Source organism: Ruditapes philippinarum, unplaced genomic scaffold (genome assembly GCF_026571515.1).
Source record: "Ruditapes philippinarum isolate M1 unplaced genomic scaffold, ASM2657151v2 ctg1202_1_1_1_1, whole genome shotgun sequence".
In the NCBI taxonomy this organism is placed as follows: Eukaryota; Metazoa; Mollusca; class Bivalvia; order Venerida; family Veneridae; genus Ruditapes; species Ruditapes philippinarum.
In genome coordinates, this window is record NW_026857598.1 from 120,788 (window position 1) to 139,013 (window position 18,226).

The 18,226-nt window shown below is 32.8% G+C and overlaps 2 protein-coding genes across 2 annotated transcripts; one reads left to right on the forward strand and one right to left on the reverse strand.

Moving 5' to 3' along the window:
- Positions 1-4,607: 4,607 nt before the first annotated feature.
- Positions 4,608-11,148, reverse strand: LOC132750270 (heat shock 70 kDa protein 12A-like). Its single transcript, XM_060740214.1, has 5 exons — positions 10,480-11,148; positions 8,507-8,610; positions 7,859-7,976; positions 7,250-7,421; positions 4,608-6,456 (listed from the first exon to the last, which is right to left on the reverse strand). The coding sequence occupies exons 1-5, from the start codon at positions 10,918-10,920 to the stop codon at positions 5,402-5,404; spliced, it is 1,890 nt and encodes a 629-aa protein (XP_060596197.1). The 5' UTR covers positions 10,921-11,148; the 3' UTR covers positions 4,608-5,401.
- A 527-nt stretch (positions 11,149-11,675) lies between these two features.
- On the forward strand, positions 11,676-18,195 carry LOC132750271 (uncharacterized). The gene is made up of 6 exons (XM_060740215.1): positions 11,676-11,905; positions 12,389-12,978; positions 13,716-13,917; positions 15,947-16,027; positions 16,563-16,685; positions 17,574-18,195. The coding sequence occupies exons 2-6, from the start codon at positions 12,398-12,400 to the stop codon at positions 17,874-17,876; spliced, it is 1,290 nt and encodes a 429-aa protein (XP_060596198.1). The 5' UTR covers positions 11,676-11,905; positions 12,389-12,397; the 3' UTR covers positions 17,877-18,195.
- Positions 18,196-18,226: the final 31 nt, after the last annotated feature.

Consider the following 18,226-nt stretch of genomic DNA (forward strand, 5'->3'; position numbering starts at 1 on the left):
GGGCAAATTTGATGGGTAGGTAGAGAAGGGGAAAGAAATTAAATTTTATTTTAGGCCTGATAACAAAGTAGACAACAAAAACCCTCAAAAAGGGACTCATATGTGTATGCTCCTACAATGTATGGAATATTTCTCTTAAATGAAAAAACGTACATGTAAGCTCTGGAAGAAGTCTGTTTCACTAAAAAATACTTTTCGAATACCTGGTTAAATGGCGATTCCTAGCATTTTAGTAAACCACTAAGTGACTAACATTCTGCAAACAGGCACCAGAGTCTTTTAACAGTAAATCAGAAAGGAAGTGGCTAGCCGTACGGGCCCGTACGGCTAGCCAAAAGTTTTAGCTGACTCACCTACGACTAGCCAGGACTCACTGTATTGTCTAGCCGTATGGCATTTTTCAAAATTATATGGAAGTCGAACATGCATAATCATAATGTTATTTTGTGCCTCATGATTATGATTTGTTGTTTTATTTGTATGAAAGATGAATTTTTGTTAATTAAGCACATGGATCGAATAAATAATGATCGGAGTGGGATAAATAAAAAGAACATTGAAAAAAAACGGTGAAAAGCAAAAAGAATTGTATAATTTTCAAATACAGTAGATAAATATCGAACATAAAAGCACAATCAATTAATTAGCCTTAATTAAAGCCAGGGTCTTTCAAATAGAATATTTGAAAGACCCTGTTAAAGCCTACCAAGGGACTGACAATAGAATTCTAAAATGCGTTTCAAGGAACATGCAAACTTTCCTTAATGATGGACAAACTTCTATAGCGTCTGTAATTGACGCAATAATCAGAGCCCAACAACAATAATTTTCGTTTTTTTGTTTTATTTTAAAGGTGTTGAAAATTAAACTTAATGAAACAAAAAAGGACTATTATCAAAATTATTTAATTTGTGTTATTTAACTGCGACCAAACACTATTGAGATGACAAAGATCGATATTCATACTTTATTTTTACTGTAGCCAACAAACAATTAATCTCTAAAAAGTAACCATACAAAGACAATTGCTATTTCTTGGTTAAAATACTCCCTCTGTTATAAAATAACATATGCATTTTCGACTTCCATAATTTTGAAAATGCCGTACAGCTAGCCAATACAGTGAGTACTTGCTAGTCGTACGTGACTCACATACGGCTAGAACTTTTGGCTAGCCGTAAGGCCGGGGCTAGCCACTTCCAATCATAAAATGAACCCATGATCTGATGATAACATGTATCTATACGGATGTTCCTGAAAAGTAATGTTGACAATGTTTCTGTCAGTTTCTGTTACACGGGTATTATTTGATACATCCTATAATTATTTACGGACACTGGTGCCACTAAGTGAATGAATCATTCAAATTTATGATCTCTGCATATTTTACGAAAAATCTTCACTTGGATGAATTTTCAACTTCCAAAAGAAGACAGCATACTAACTTATTTGCAAACTATAGAGAAATATTAAAATATAAAAAATGTCCATAACTTTTAGTGCAAAGATAGTTTCATAAAACAAGAAATATACTGTAACAGTGTACTTACAAATTAAGGGATTAACGCAACTTTCATTCGCTCTAAAGTAACTTCCCTTGACTTTTTTCTTATTTAAACCCCGTGTCGTACCGTACTTTTTATTGATGTGTATAACACCACTAAATATATTCCTTCTCTTTATTTCTAAAAAGAACGCGCGCGCGGTGTGCGTGTCCTCCAGGATCGAAGTAGAACGATTTGATTAACCATTTATATGTATAAAAAGCTGTTTTAAATATATATTTTTTGCGTATATTTTACAGATAACGGTTCATAATCACTATAATATGCAAGTTAGCGACTCTAAGCATATTAATGCCTGTTACACCTAAGTTACTTTTTTATAGCTTTACTATTTATAAAGCTTTAACCAGATTTTGAAAATTATAGACTCCACTTGAGGTTTTGCCCTTTCTTTCTTTTTGGACGGAAATATCTTTTCCAGATTTTTGTACTAGACTATTTGATGTTGGTCTGAATCAACAAATAGATTTCTAGTATGCAAAATTCCAGATCATCCTTTTTTCTTTTCTTTAAAAAAAACACAACAAAAACTTATTCTTATTTCTAATTGTGCAGAAAAAAAGAAACAAGAATGAAAAGCTTTCAACTCAAATTGGACTGACGATCGAACAAAAGTCGGATTTTAACTTAAATCTGAGTATACTCTTTCTCAATTTCCGTTTAAGTGTCTTAAGTAGTCAATCTTTTAAGAATATAAATTTTGGCTTTTGGACCACAGTTTTTTCTGTTATTTTTTTCTTAAAAGGAATACTACTTTACTACAAATATATATTTTATGGAAAAAATATAGCCACTCCAAAACTTTTCTATTTTTACCCGCTTAAGACTTTCCGACACCTTGAATTAATCGCCATTGATCTGATCTACATTTGATATATTTCTGCGTATGCACGCGAAAAGATTTTAAAATAATTTTAAACATTACTCATTTAAAGTATGAATATTAATCACTCAACACTACTCACCAACGTCGTTAAAATCATATCCTAACTGACGCTCCACTACCTTTTGCTAGGTAGGAGCGAAAACGCTGATCTGATTTTAATGGGATTTTAATGAGATTGACTACTGTTAATATGAACATTACTCACTGGACACTACTAACAATTTGAAAGCTACTCATTAAACACTATACCGACAATATGAAGTTATGAACATTACTCGTTAAACACTTTTGACAATATGAATATCTCATTGAACTCTACTCACAATATGAACGTCACTAATTGAACACTTTGAGCATATATGTTTAATTTTTTTAAAAGTTAAAAAGGACCATGTAGTCTTTTATCCAAAATATAATATAATATAATTAAACAACATTGATAATCATAGTTTAATTTGTCATCACATTCGCTCCTTTTAAAGATGAACAATTACCATTTAAGTGACTGTTTTTACTGCTGTTAAAATAAAAAAAAATCGGATCAATTTAGCAGCAGTTATCTAACGAATACATGACATATTACCAGAATTACGTCGTCGTTAGTGTAACATTATTCTTATGTGCATCTTTGGTTCAAATATATTGTTCCATGTCAAGAGATTTACTCTGGAATAAGAATATTTTTGATTTTCCGAGCTATTCTAGGGCTACTATCTTAATTTTAAAGTTAAAACTTGGGTTGAGTAATCGGTAGTTCACCGTGAAGCTTTGACGGTAATTTTTTTGCGTGCTGGTAGATTAGCTATTAAAACCCAACATTTGTCTACCTTCAGATAACATCTCTTGTTCTCCAACGCTGCTTCAAGCAAGTTATATCGAAAACTCCATAAGTCTATCCATAAGCAAAGAACATGAAAGTAAGTAAATTTATACTCTTAAACTTGCTAATCCGTGACTTTTTTTCATTTTCATCCATAAAAAGTGTAGATTTCATGTACGCTCTATACATAAGGTGAAAAAGTGAAACAAATCCTATCATTTTCTTAAATATGTGCAAGTCAAATATCCTGAAATTATACAATAACTCCTCTTGCTTAAACAAGCTAAGTTTTTGAAACTATACACGATTATGTGCTTAAGACGAATAATCACACCTGTTTATAACATGTAAGAGGTCATTGCACCATTTTAATAAAGAATCATTAAAAGAATAAAGCCTTTTAAAACATGCGCGAGATAGCGATACGATTTTAATGTACAGCATTAAAAGCATTAAAAGAATAGTTCATTTTAATACCATGTTCGAGATATCGATACCATTTTAATTATGAAGCATTAAATGAATAATAAATATAAATAACATGTTTGAGAATGCGATGCTATTTTAATAAAGAAGTATTAAAAGAATGATGTCTTTTATAATAACTTGTTCGAGACAGCGGTACCATTTTAATAATGAAGTATTAAATGAATAATGAATATTAATAACATGTTTGAGATTGCTATACCATTTTAATAAAGGGGCATTAAAAGAATAATGACTTTTCATAACTTCGAAATAGCGATACCATTTTATTAAAGAAGCAATGGTTTATACATATCTACTCAACAAAGCATTTAACAAGTGAACAATATTTACAAAGAACATTTTGGGATTGGGAAGAAAGCTACAAAGCTTAAGAAGCATTAAAAGAATAATGCAAATGCTCGCCCATATGGTCTCTTTCCGGTGGCGAGGGTAAAAATAACCAAACACACAGATAATGCCTGTTAATAACTTGTTCGTGATAGTGATACCATTTTTATTAAAAAGCATTAAAAGAATAATGCCAGTTAATAACTTGTTCGAGATAGCGATACCATTTTAATAAAGGAGCACTATAAGAATAAATGTATTTTGATAACATGTTCTATATAGCGAAACCATTTTGATACAGAAGTATTAAATGAATAATTAATATTAATAACATGTTCAAAACAGCGATACCATTTTAATAAGGAGCATTAAAGAATAATGACTTTTAATAACTTGTTTGAAATATCGATTCCATTTTATTAAACAAGCTTTAAAAGGAAGAATGCATTTTAGTAACTCGTTCGAGATAGCAATACCATTTTTGTATACTGAAATATAGAAGCATTAAAAGACAAACGGATTATATTTTCCACACCTTTATTATATGTTAAGAAATAAACATGAACATTGCATTTTATACGCATACATATCTTATTTCATTTCAAAACATGGACACATTGAAACGAAAATAAAACAGAAAACATTTAACATAAAGTATAGAAAACATCTATCGTAAAGAAAATCACAAGTGTTCATACAGAGGTATAGGTCATACAACAACAACAACAACAACAACAAACAAACAAATAAAACAACAGTAAATATATATCATTATAACATTCACATAAATGCAACTTAGAGACCGACAACAATATACTTATTGCGTCTATCATTGAAATCACGGATATATTCTGGACAAAGCTATAGTACCATTGGCAATGAAACTGTTAAAAACTTGCTCTGGATTGGTAAATTTACAATAATCCATTTTATGCAGTAAACACATATGTAAAGAATCTCAGTAAACCGTCTAAAATTCATCAAGATTTTTTTCTGTTCATGGTTTCTCGGACTTGCTCAAGACAAGTTTGACTGTATTCAAAATTTGAACTATTTAAAACCTTTTCCTAAGTCATCTTGAGCAAAAAATGTTAGCGGTAGATTTTGCATTCTTAAATTTTGCAACATCCAAACATCCAAAAAGCTACACGGCATAGCGTATTAATTAAGCATTACAAATGGAAACACACATTAAGTCAGCACATTCTGAATGGATAAAGGTATATCTGATCAGGGTATATATTTCCACTGAAAATGAACAAGATAAAAAGACATCTCTGTACGATTGGGTCTCAATCAGTCAGGCGCATTATTTCATGAAGCTAGGAAATCAATGTATGTTTCTCTTGTTGTATTACTTGTATGGTCGTAGCCAACGACTCGGATTTCAGTCCCCCCAAATATGACCTCAAGGTCAACGGAACGAGACTTGTCTCCTGTCATATCCGGCATCTCAACAACCAAGCATCCGCATTTGGAGACGCCTTCCTCGTCAGTGTATTTTACTTTTCTTTTGGATGACTTGTAGAACTCAAATATAATACCTTTTTGGTTTGTTATAATAGGTGTGTACGTTTCCTTCCAAATCTCGTTATGCCCTATGACCTCTCCAGTTTCCGCCCAAATTTGTAAAATATTTTTACATAAAGTCATTCCATCAGATTCTACTTTCAAATCTGGTCTGTGAACGCCCTCTTCAAAGGGCAGATAAGAACCGACACCATACGTGAACCTACATATTCTTTGGCATATTGAGCTTGGATCCCTACCAAAGGCCACGGCTCCCCTTACAACGGCTAAACTAGCTTCTTCCGGTATAAGGACACTTACGGTTTCGCTACTAAACTCGTCCTTGATGGCTCTTTGTAGTCTACTTGACTCGGCAAATCCGCCGACTAGAAATATATATCTGACGTCTTTCAATCTTGTTTTCTTCATTAATGATTGTAAATGGTCGTTTATTTGTACCAGTGCATCTTGAAACAGCTCGTTCACCACAGCTGCTGACATCACAAGTTTACCAGACGAGAATTTTATTTCCGCTTCCGCTTGCGCGGCAAACTGTTTAATGCATTCTTGCACAGATCGACCTAAATGTCTGTAGTTACAAAAGTTATACGGTAAAGAAACCCTAATGCTTTCACATTCGCCTCTTTTCTTGATTTCAAAGTCTTGAAGTAGTTCAACAAAGTCTTTTGGAAATTCATTCTGGAATGCTTGCATGAAGTCGTCACCGAATATCTTGTTTAGAAGATTCAGGAATTGATTGTCGATCATGGTACCTCCCCATGCGCCACCTGTTGCTCGAAACAATTCTTTAATGCGGCCATCTTTTCTAACCTTATGTGCAACGATATCTATAGTTCCACCTATACGAAAATAAATAAGTTCTTTTTTTATTCAAGACATCACATAGAATTGAATTCTAACCCTTTAACTAATGGACTTGTCCTTTTGAATTTTGAGCAAATCAGTATTAGTTACAGAGCTATGAGTATCAAACTACTAAAATGTGGTAGTCATATGTTCTGGTCAGAGTGTGCATGGACGTGCTAGTTGACCGATAACATTAATTATGCAAGGCATTTTCATTGTTAGCATTTAAAGTGATAAAAAATTTAAAATGTCACTGTTATTCTCTACATGTTTTAAAGACAAATGTTCAGCTACAATTGATGTTCAAAATATATGTCTATATTTCCTTTGCTCTCTTTACAACATGGCAGCGCGCCCCTCCTATATCAAATAATATGTAAATTTATATAAGGACTAAGTAAGAAAAATATTTTCCCGTAAGTATGCACGGCATTTGAATAGGCCCTTCTTAGAAAGTTTGTTAGTCGATAGTAACACACAGTTTGGCCATATCTTGGCTGTTGGTCCATCAAATTGGCTTTCCTAGATAATTAACTTGTAATTACTAATTCCATCATAGGTGACCGACTACTAATCCCACATGATTTTTTAAATCAGCGGTGAGAGACAAGTGACCATTAGACTTGATGTTCGAGATCAAAATTTCATGAAAATTACGTGCATTTATTAGCTGTACTAAGAACAGTCAATGGTATTGAATATTTTTTGTTTGCGGTCAGTGGTATAGTACATTGTATTATATACATGTGTAAGATACTCTGGGTGTTTTTCTCAAAGAGCACTGACCTCCGGCATCAACGACGAGGTATTTTGTGCCAGACTCGAAACACGGTTTTGTAGCATCGTCGGCAGTTGACATGAATGTGCTAACCGGAAGTGTTCGGCAATAAAGTGACGCAGCTTCCGGTTCAAGGGCGATAACTAACTGGTTGCTGTAGAGAGTATCTATCAATCCACCCTTGTAAGAAAAAGTTTTGATATATATTTATAGGAATAAAATTGATATAAAAGGCACTTGGACAATGTGATTATAAAAGTAAGCGCATTAAAATTCTTTGAACATAAATTTATCATAAATTAACAATAATTATAAGATGTATTTATGTATTAGTCAATGGTAGTCACGACCATTCGTTATAATCTTGAATCAGATACATGTTTTGTGTATCCTGTTTTTTGAAATTGCAATAAAATATGTAACGAAGGGATAAAATGCGTTTTTTTCTCGAACAATCTTTCTCTTTCTATATACTTAAGCTTAAATACATAATAATTTAATCTAATGAAGAGTGCTTTAAAACACAAACAGTTGCTGACACGAAAGATAACCGGGTGACTAAATTAAAAATAAGATTTAAGAGTTGTCGTTCATTGTCTACGGCTAACTGGAATTACCCTATGAGCTGCTTCCCTCATGAATTGTTTTGAATTTTCATCCCAGATAGCTGGCACTGTTAGCACCCATCGAACGGACAGAGGGTCAGGATCGAGCCCAAGATTAGTTTTCATAGCTCTGAAAAATACGTGAAAATAGTGTGCAATGTAGAAATGCATATTTGTCAATTAATTTGACACTACAAAGACTACTGGTGATTAAAAAGCTCACATACTACTTTAATCGTATTCTTTTACAAGAGCGTTCTACAGACGTGAGCGTTCTATATATGTGAACGTTCTAGTAGCGAGCCTTTACCAGACGTGAGTGAGCTTTCTAAACACGTGAGCGTTCTACAGACGTGAGTGAGCTTTCTAAACACGTGAGCGTTCTACAGACGTGAATGAGCTTTCCAAACACGTAAGCGTTCTACAGACGTGAGTGAGCTTGCTAAACACGTGAGCGTTCTAAAGACGTTAGTGAGCTTTCTGAACACGAACGCGTTTTACAAACGCAGGCGGGTGAGTGAGCAGAACCACCGACCTTCAGTAGAATCCACATACATGTATGTAGGAATCCAAAGTCCTTTCAAGAATACGATACCGCGGCAATGGCTAAACTTTAAGATGATTAACGTGTAGGATACAATCAATGTACTACATAGTTACCTAAGTAGATGTTCTTTCATATAATAGAGTGATTTTGCAAAGACATCTACTGCTGGTTGTTGTTTGCCTTTTGCGTCTTCTAGCAGAATATCAGTATGTAGGTCCTGTAAATCAAACATTAAAAATTAGATTATGAATGCTACAAATTTAAGGTCATATTCATCATTAGTGTTTATATAATTTATAATTTGTGAAGTTAACACCAATTCGTGTGCTGTAACATAAAGAGATCTGGAATTAAGAAAATCATGTCTGCTGAGTCAAACTCACCATTTTAAAAATTATCAATTGAACTTAAGGGGAGGTAACTAATGGCATATCATTTAACTGCAGATAGGACAGTTATCGCCTCAAAAAGTGTTCGTTTCAATAAAGATCCATAACGCCCAACGTATCAAGAAGGACGACTATCACCTACGTAGTACTACGTTTAAACGAAATCTGGTTAAAAATAAATCAAAACTCTGTGTTGAATCCCTTTTCAATTGGAAATATCATCAGCAAGCAGGTTTGTTTAATTTAATTTAAACTGATACTTAACTGAGAAATTGCCCATAACGTATAAAATATGCAAACACTACACGTAATTACTGTTTTATAGATCATCAATTTACTGATACAGTAGCAAGGACTGGGTGTTTGAATTCGAGACCTAAGTGAATAACATTCAAAAATTCAGAAAACTTGATGCAGACTCGAAGCAATATTTCTTTCACGGACAATTTTTTTATTGTCCTTTAAAAATAAAATGTACTTTCTTCAAATAACTAGTATATTTTTTTGTTTTAGGATTTTACAGATTACTATAAGATCAAGGAAATATCCTCAAAATATGCCCCACCTTAACCAAGTCTTCAAAGTATGACGAGTTTAAATAAAATTTCATTCTGTTCCGGTCAAGCCTAATTCATATTTTCAATAACATTAAGTATAATAGTAATAATTAGACAAAACTGACCATTGAACGTTGACACCATAAAAGAACAAACACACGTGCTAATCACGTGACATGCACAGACAAATAAAGTGGTACTTGACTTAGATTAGAGACACTTGAGATAATTACGCCTATAGTATATTGATACTGCATCATACCATAAACACATCAATCGCTGTCCATTTATTTTTCATTCATAACAATACTTTATTGTCATTTATTCGAAAACCGAAATTCCCGTGTGATTTTTTTTCTTTAGAGAAACGTATTTAAATTTAGCCATTGAATAACCATTAAAAATTTCTTTTATCATTTTTATCAATTAATTTCCGATGATTCAGTGTCGTGTGATACAGGAAAACAGTTCAATTTCTAACTTCTTTATGATTTTTTTTTAAAGTTTTGTAAGTATCTGATCGTCCTCTAAAACAGGATGTTTTTCTATTGATTTATACATTTTGTATTTACATGTATATTTTTTTACAAACCACGATTACTCATGCTCTATTGTGAGTACAGTTCTAATCGAACCACGGATCCTGGAGCTAAATGGGGCTGGTGTTATGTAAAGATTGATTCTAAAGTTGAATATTGAATTAAATAAAAAAAATTGCCATGTAAGACAAAGAAATATTATTGAATAAGATTACCGTTTATATTTATACAAAGTGGCAAAATGCATTGCAAATATTGAATAATCGATCGAAACTACGACTCTGTAAGACTGAAAGAAGAAAAGAGCATTTATGTGGATCTTTGGTTTTCTTTTATTTAAAATAGTCGAAACTTCTCGGTCCTTTCCGTTACAAGTCGGAAGCGGGAAAATAATTGGTAAATGGCATAGAAATTGGCACAGTGAATGAGGGATATGCATTATTAATCGAGTGCCATCTTTTGAGCTGCTTAGTAAGTGATGGTATAGCTAAATAGTCAATACCCATCCATGACAATACCCGTTTTTCTTTGTTTTACTATTCTACAAGTAAACATACCATATAAAGTAAAAAAAATAACAGAGTTGTCGTTATTTTCGTACCTTGTTATCGAATAGTTTCATCTTGAATCGGTCAAAATAAAAGTATTCATCCGCCTCTTCCTCCGTTAGATCATTATACTTCGACACAGCCTCAAAGCCGAATGCCTCAAATTCCGCGTCGGGCCTCAAAAGAAGGCATGTTGGAGTTTTATGCAGAAGAAACCCTTGCGTTTGTCCCCAGTTTTTATTTGTGTAAATTTTATCACACTCGTCTGCGAAAGAGTAAGCATACCCGCTAAAAGTTGTACCAAAATCAATGGCAGCAACGATTTTGAAACTGTCTTCATTTTGCTGCGTAGAAGAAGCAATGTCATCGGTTTCCGCGATGTTTTCCACCACCGAAATGTCGTCTGCTTCATAAGTGTCCTCATCGTCTGCAAGCGTTTCCTCTTGATGCACAGAAGAGGGCGTTTCTGTTACGTCATTTTCTGCATCCGCCATTATTTTGTGAAATTTTAATTAGAAATAATCTCCTTTGTTTCAAAGCGTCTCCATATTCCTCATTTTTTCAACAACACAATGTCAACACCAACAAAGCGGCATTAAGAGTAGAGTTATTACTTGTATGGGAACATGTATCGATTTCCAACAGAAAGCATCCGACTCTCCGTTTACAGACTATTGATATTCAAGACTTTTTTTCGCAACGAATTTCCTATCGTAGGATATTCATAGGGACTAACTCTGCATATTGACGTATTATCTATTTATGCATGCAGCAATATATTACAAATAAATTATGGTTTCCTTTACTTTCTTTACCAAACTTTTTTCTGAGGATTTTTTTTAATTTAATCTCTGAACATGCAATGAGTTGTACACTTACTGCCCGTTATAAATAGAATACACACATGTAGTAAAATTAATATTCATAATCATAAACAAGTTGTCTATAACATTTAGTAAAACAATAGTATAAGGAACAAAAATAGGACTGTATAACTTCAGTATATCTGATGTTGTACACGTACTTTAAAGTACTTTTCAAGCCCTCTATGGCACAGTCATTTGGCTCAGTCACGTGATCAGTAGAAACGCTCAATAAAATTAGCCTAAAGTGAAAACAACCTTTAGCTGACAATAAATTGAACCCTTCATTTAAAATCAATAAGAGCGTTCCCTGTAGAAATGTTTTAACCCTAAAGATATCTGTCTGTAATGCAGTTCTGACTAATATTGGCCCTGAGTCACTCCGCGCTGGCAGACGACAATCAATAGTCTGCAAAATGATATTGGTTTTCAACATCATGGTCACACACATAACACACTGTTTGTTCCACAGAAGAATCTATTTCTATGGAAATCAATGAACAGTGGATGAATATGGAAGTAACTGTTGAGGGAATTTAGAGACCTTGAATATTTCAATAAAAGATACATCAAGAAGTTGGATCCTGGTTCAAAATAGCATCTTGACTTACAAAAGGTAATCATTTTATCCATTTAAATACTGTCACAGTTCAAATAAAACGCGAACAAAGACATGGCATGAATTTTATTACATTTTCATATAAATAATACGATATTTAAAATTAGATTTACATGATCTACTTTAACCAAATACCGAAATGATACGAAACTAAAATTACATATAATTATACATGTATGTATATACTGTAATTGGCGAACTTTTGATATGCTCTTTCTAGATTGTTTATATCATATATATACACGACATAATGTGTTATGTCAGGGCCTTTCAAATAGATATTGATAGATATTTGAAATACCCTGTTATGTATTATTTGTGATATAAAACCTTAATCAGTGATGTCATAATTATTATTATTATCGTCACTACAGATAAGCAACATGGCAACAATGTCGGAGAAAGACTTGAAGGCGGATGCCAAGAACTTTTGCGAGTCTTTAATCATTCACGTCATTATTATCATTATCGACATTACAGATAAGCAACATGGCAACAATGTCGGAGAAAGACTTGAAGGCGGATGCCAAGAACTTTTGCGAGTCTCTGGCGAATGTTTTCATGATGAAAAGACGTGATCCACAGACCCAGCATCTCCTACAGAAATCCAAGTCACTGATAGAAGCTCTTTTACAAGAGAAGCGCTCCAAAACCGAGCGTCCATCGATTCCCCCAAAACCTGCGCGCGCAGGAGGCGGAAGTATGGGCCAGCTCTGGGTAAAACTGGATGAAATGAAGCGCGAAAACGACGAATTAAAGAAAAAGTTACACGGAAAAATGCATGATGAAAAAACAATGCAAAGTAAAACGCAAGGGCCAGGGGAAGTAATTATAACCGAATTGCACAAATCCAAAACAGAGAATGAAACTCTTCGATCACAACTTGAAAAGTCAATGACCAGCATTAAAGAACTTGAAAAAGTAAATCTCACTTTGCAGGACGAGTTCAAGAGAACAAAGGTTGCACATGACGTGGCCCAGAAATCACTTGAAAAAGTAAAACAAGAACAGAAAACTCTTGAATCGTCTTTAGACACCGTCAAAACGGAGAACGATAAGTTGAAAATGAGGTATGAATTTAGATTGAATAAGATAAATGTATGATTTTTTGGTATGATGAACGAATGATATTTTGTTATTGAATACATATATATAATATATTGAAGACAATGGGAATGTTCTATATCACATTTCGCACGTTTTTTACGAAACCCAAATGCTATACGGTTGAACATAAAATTTAGTGATTTTGACATCGATTCGCTGGTAATACTTTCAAACGCTGTTTGTCAAAATATCTTCTTTTCTGTTTTTCTTTCTTGAAATTGTAATTTAAAATCTATTTATTTAATATTGGGATAATGCGGTGATCATACCTTTTTTAACAGATACAGTTCTCACATGTAACACACATATATCTGCTTTCAATTCACAACATCTTGATAAGTTTTGTTGGGATTCGTATTTAATTCATGTATGACCTCGTAAACATTCGGCGAATTCCGCCGTTTTCCGTATTTCAAAAAGCCCATACGCATTCATGTTAATCAAAGGCTTTCCAAATGAACGTTAGGTAGGGAAAATGACGTATCGTGTAGCCCTGTTCCGTTGCACTATTTCAATTCCGTTTTCTACACTCATTCATTCTTATCAGACCAAATACAAGAAGAAAAATAACATGTTACAGTCAAAGATACATCTGTATAAAAGAAACAAAAGTAGTAGACATCCAATTATTTTTTTTTTCCAACTTTTTCTTCTTCTACTTATTACTTGAGCGCATGAAATTTCCCTGTATATTTTACAGATGTACAAACAGCGTGAAACCCATGAAAAGGGCAGACAACCGTTTCGTCGAGAACATCAATGAGAAATGTCGGCCTAGTAACATCGCTCTATTGTATAATAATCTAGAGTCTCAACAATGGGTGGACGCTAAAGAAGGTCTTGAGGACGCTGGGTACGAGGACGAGGAGATGATAACCAAATTCCTATGTGACATATTAATGGTTAGTATTTATTATTAGTTGTAAAGATTTTTGACAGGTTATATGACCATATATAAACGTACGTTTGGAAATATAACCCGAGCCACTGGGCGAGGGTTATATTGCAAACATACTTTTATAAACGGCCATAATTATAACCTGACATGAATATCTATTACGAATTTATAATACGACAAACTTCCTTTTTCAGAATGTGTATATAAAACTATATTAACATAATGCCTATCCAGTATCATAAATTCATTTAAAGATAGTGCTTGCAATATTACAAAGTTGTTATTCGTGTTCTGCAGTTAAATAAACACTCTCATTATCATTTAGGTTAGATGTAAATCGTCGAATGAATGAAAATGTAAAGTTTTACTTTTAATTCAGTTAACCTAATCTTTTTAACCACACTACATTCTCCTTTTCTTTTCACTTTCCAATTAAATTCAAGTTCGTTATACAAAAAAATACTTGCCATTGCATAGTTCTGAACCTACTGCTGAACTTACGTATTCTTGAATAAGTTCTAGCAAAACATGTTATGTTATCTACATTTAAGTAAGTGTTTTCTATGTACATGAACTATTTTGGTTCAGAAATGAAAGTACATGTATTTAAAAATACACGTTCTACATAAAAATGTAAAATACTGTTCCGTGCTATCGCATAGTTTGCGTTTGCTTAATGCTAAACACTCATTGCTATCATTTTGAGAAGTCACAGAGTCAAGTATAATTGACCATCTTTAAAGGAACTCCACTCAGGTCATAAATCTTAAAACATAAAAATTGAATTTCTTAGATCGATCAACAGGGGCATTTAAAACAAAAAGATATGCATATTAAAATTAAGAAATAAACTCAAAAATATCTTTTAAATCATATATTTGTGTCATTCTTCTTATCCCGATCTGTGCGAAAAGCGTTGTAAATCTTTTCAATTTCGGGTCATTTATTACAAAAAGATTAATTATTATAAACGGAGTGTGCAAATAATCTGAAATTTTGCATACAAGTACTTGGTCAAGAAGAAAATTAATCTTTGAAGATTATTGCCAGTCCCGTCAGGTCAAAAACCTCAGTGGAGTCCCTTTAAGATGTTGATTATAATTGTTGTGCAAGTCTGTACTTTAACGATTTAACCCCTTGAAAGTGTTTGATGTTTTTAAACAACAAATTATTGACGTAAATAAGGATGCAAAAACATTTGAACAACATCACGTGGCAATTTCACCAATAAGGAAGTGAGGTACAACAGTTTAATCATTGAGCGTAAGGTTTTCTTCCGCTTTTTATGTTGTTTTGGATATTTATTAATGGTATTCCATGGCTTTTGACCTGTTTTAAGTACTAATTTGATATGGAGTGTTTAATTGAAGCACTTAAAAGTTATGAAAAACAATTAAAGAGGCTTTTTCTCATATTGTATAGAAAATATTAAAGTATTATTTAGAAATAAAGTGTTACTATAACATGACTTGTGACATTTAAAAAAAATCCGCAGAATGGGCGACAGGGCGGGAGGGGCTATGTAGTTTATTTCATGTATATTTTTCATTTAACACTGTCTTTTAAGTCAATGGTTGTTAAATAATGACTAAATTTTTTTTTTATAAATGTCACCAACAATTTCCATATATTTATATGTTATCATGAAATGAACAAATTTTGGCAATGAAATATACATATTTAAACATATTTCATACCAAAGGTGAACTGTAATACATTGTATTTAGTTCAGGTGAAGAATTCTTTCATAATTCTTATTTCAGATTATGCATGCTATCTTTTGTATTTAATTCATGTAACATATTTCACAACGTATTTTACCTGAATTTAATTATTTCAGGTAACGTATATTTTAACAAACATTTTAGGTAATGTATTCTATTCCGATGATGCATAGTTCAGGAAACATTTTTATTTTCTTTTTCAAATGTCAATTTCAGGCAACATAATTATAGTACTATTTATATTGTATGTTTATGATACATGTATATATTTTAAGAAACGTAACCCTTTTGTTTTAATTTCTGTTTCAGGTAACGTATTCTATTTGCACAGAACTTCTGACTGATATAGACAATGGTATAGCAGGTCTTTTGAAGGATCCAAGTAAACTTGTACGTATTTCATTGTATTTCTTCAAAATGAGATACTTTTTTCATAATAATTAACATACATGTATTTACATTTATAAAGATTTAAGACAGGTTATATGACCCTACATAAACTGCTTATATATAACTCAAATCAGCGACAGGTTATATGACCCTATTTAAACTGTTGTACAATGTGATTTTAGGCTTCAATTTCACGAATATGAGTTTAAATTAATAAAATAATTCGTATTATCATACATGAAAAACGTAGCATGACAGACATGGTACTGTCAAGCTACGACAGGACAAAACACGACACGACCAGACACAACAACAGTAACATTTTCTTTAGTCAGCTGAAAGTCTATTTCAACATTTGAAATGTATCGTTTAATCAATTTCAAATGACAACATTGCATTTCAACCTCGGTTAGCTCTAACAACCGATATCTCGAACAAATTTGCTCTGATCCTCCGATTTCTAACAGTATATAATTATTACATATACTTACATGATATAATTAGAATAACATATTTGGGTATAACTTATTTTCAGCTTGACAGTTCGTTTCTGGATTGTACCAAAGATTCTTTATGTTTACCAGACGAACTTCTACACAGCATTAAAGACGTACTACGTCAGAATTATGAAGATATAGACCCTGAACCAATTGTCACGGTAAGTTAAACATGTTTTTGACAGTTCTAACAACAGCAGCAGTAACAATAACAAAACAACAACAACATCAACAACAACACCACTAACACCAACAATAACACCAGCACCACCACCACCAACAACAACAAGCAGCAGCAGCAACAACAACAGCAATTACAACAAAAACAACAACAATAATTACAACGTTTTACTAACGGTTAATGATGAAAACGTAAAGATTTATTCTATTATTGAGGTTTACATTTTGTAAATGGATTCCTTGTTTTGTCTTTTACATATGTCCTGTCTCAAATGATATTTCATGATTTTATTTCCAGTCATTAACGTCACAAAGTAAAAATATATGTAACTTTACTGCACTCAGTAGCCGATAAACCAGCTAGTTGTTTGATTTACAAAAAAAGCTAGATAGTCATCATGCGTGTAGAGTAGTTGAGTGTTGATACCAAGTATAATATCCTTTTTCAAAGGTCATTGTATGTAAAGAAGTTCAAAGGTTATTCATAATTAGAGGTATCCATTTGAATGCACATGCGCGAAATGCTACTTCCGTTTCTATGGAAATATCATATTGTAAAAAAGGTCTTATAGAGTTGCGTGCATGGTATATCCCATATTTTTTCTAAACTCTTATTTCTTAAATATTCAAAACAATTCAGTTTTTTTCACATTGATATCCAGAGGCCTAAACATGCGCCAAGTCACACAAGATTACTTCATCCTTTGTGTAAGAGAATCTCATCATTGATGGGAATCGGGCTTACGACCTCCGGATTTAGATTTGAATTTGCACAACTTGAACAAAAGTGTGTAATTTATACAATGCACTCTATAAATTTCAGTTGTTTTTTTCTTTTATCTATTTTTCTTTTTTTTTCTTTTCTACAGAAATGTAAAGAAAAGGTGAGATGTGCAAACGAATGGGACCAATTCGAAGGAGTATTAGGTCATAAATCTATAAATAGATATATGGAACAGTGCGCATGCGTGACTTGGCAAATGGTTGTACAGCAATCACCAATGTGGTTAAGCACAAGTGACACTTATTTCGACGAGGAGCTCCATAAACTATGGTGGTCATGTGACAAATCAAGCGCCAAAATGATAAAGTTTTTCGTCTGGCCTGCCTTATACGACTGCAGAAATGGAAATCTTTTAGTAAAAGGCTGCGTGAATACATCTATGGAATAATTTTTTATTTGTTTTGTCTAGTTCCACTTGATATATAAAAACAGAAGAAGAAGAAACAGATATAATAACCAAAAATTGACAATCAGTAATATTAATGATGGACATTCTGCGAGTGCAAAGTTGGTGAAATGCAGAACGATGTTGAATAAGTTTCCAAAACTTAGAAATGATGTACATTGCAGTTCTTACTTTATACATAACCATGAAATATATGAAACAGATGCTTTAATAAGTGACACGAACTTTTTTTTAATTAAAGCAATTATAGCGCCATCTGTATGACACTTTTTTTTCGAATAAATAACCTTGATTCAAAGTATTCTGTGTATCGTTGAATATATATTCCCCGT

Coding starts and splice junctions, on each gene's coding strand:
- LOC132750270 (XM_060740214.1), bottom strand. CDS start 10,920: ATGGCGGATGCAGAAAATGACGTAACAGAAACGCCCTCTTCTGTGCAT. Junction 8,611..10,479: donor TGAAACTATTCGATAACAAG/GTACGAAAATAA, acceptor TTTGATTTACAG/GACCTACATACTGATATTCT. Junction 7,422..7,858: donor TGAGGGAAGCAGCTCATAGG/GTAATTCCAGTT, acceptor TTTTCTTACAAG/GGTGGATTGATAGATACTCT.
- LOC132750271 (XM_060740215.1), top strand. CDS start 12,398: ATGGCAACAATGTCGGAGAAAGACTTGAAGGCGGATGCCAAGAACTTT. Junction 13,918..15,946: donor TCCTATGTGACATATTAATG/GTTAGTATTTAT, acceptor TTTCTGTTTCAG/GTAACGTATTCTATTTGCAC. Junction 16,686..17,573: donor ACCCTGAACCAATTGTCACG/GTAAGTTAAACA, acceptor TCTTTTCTACAG/AAATGTAAAGAAAAGGTGAG.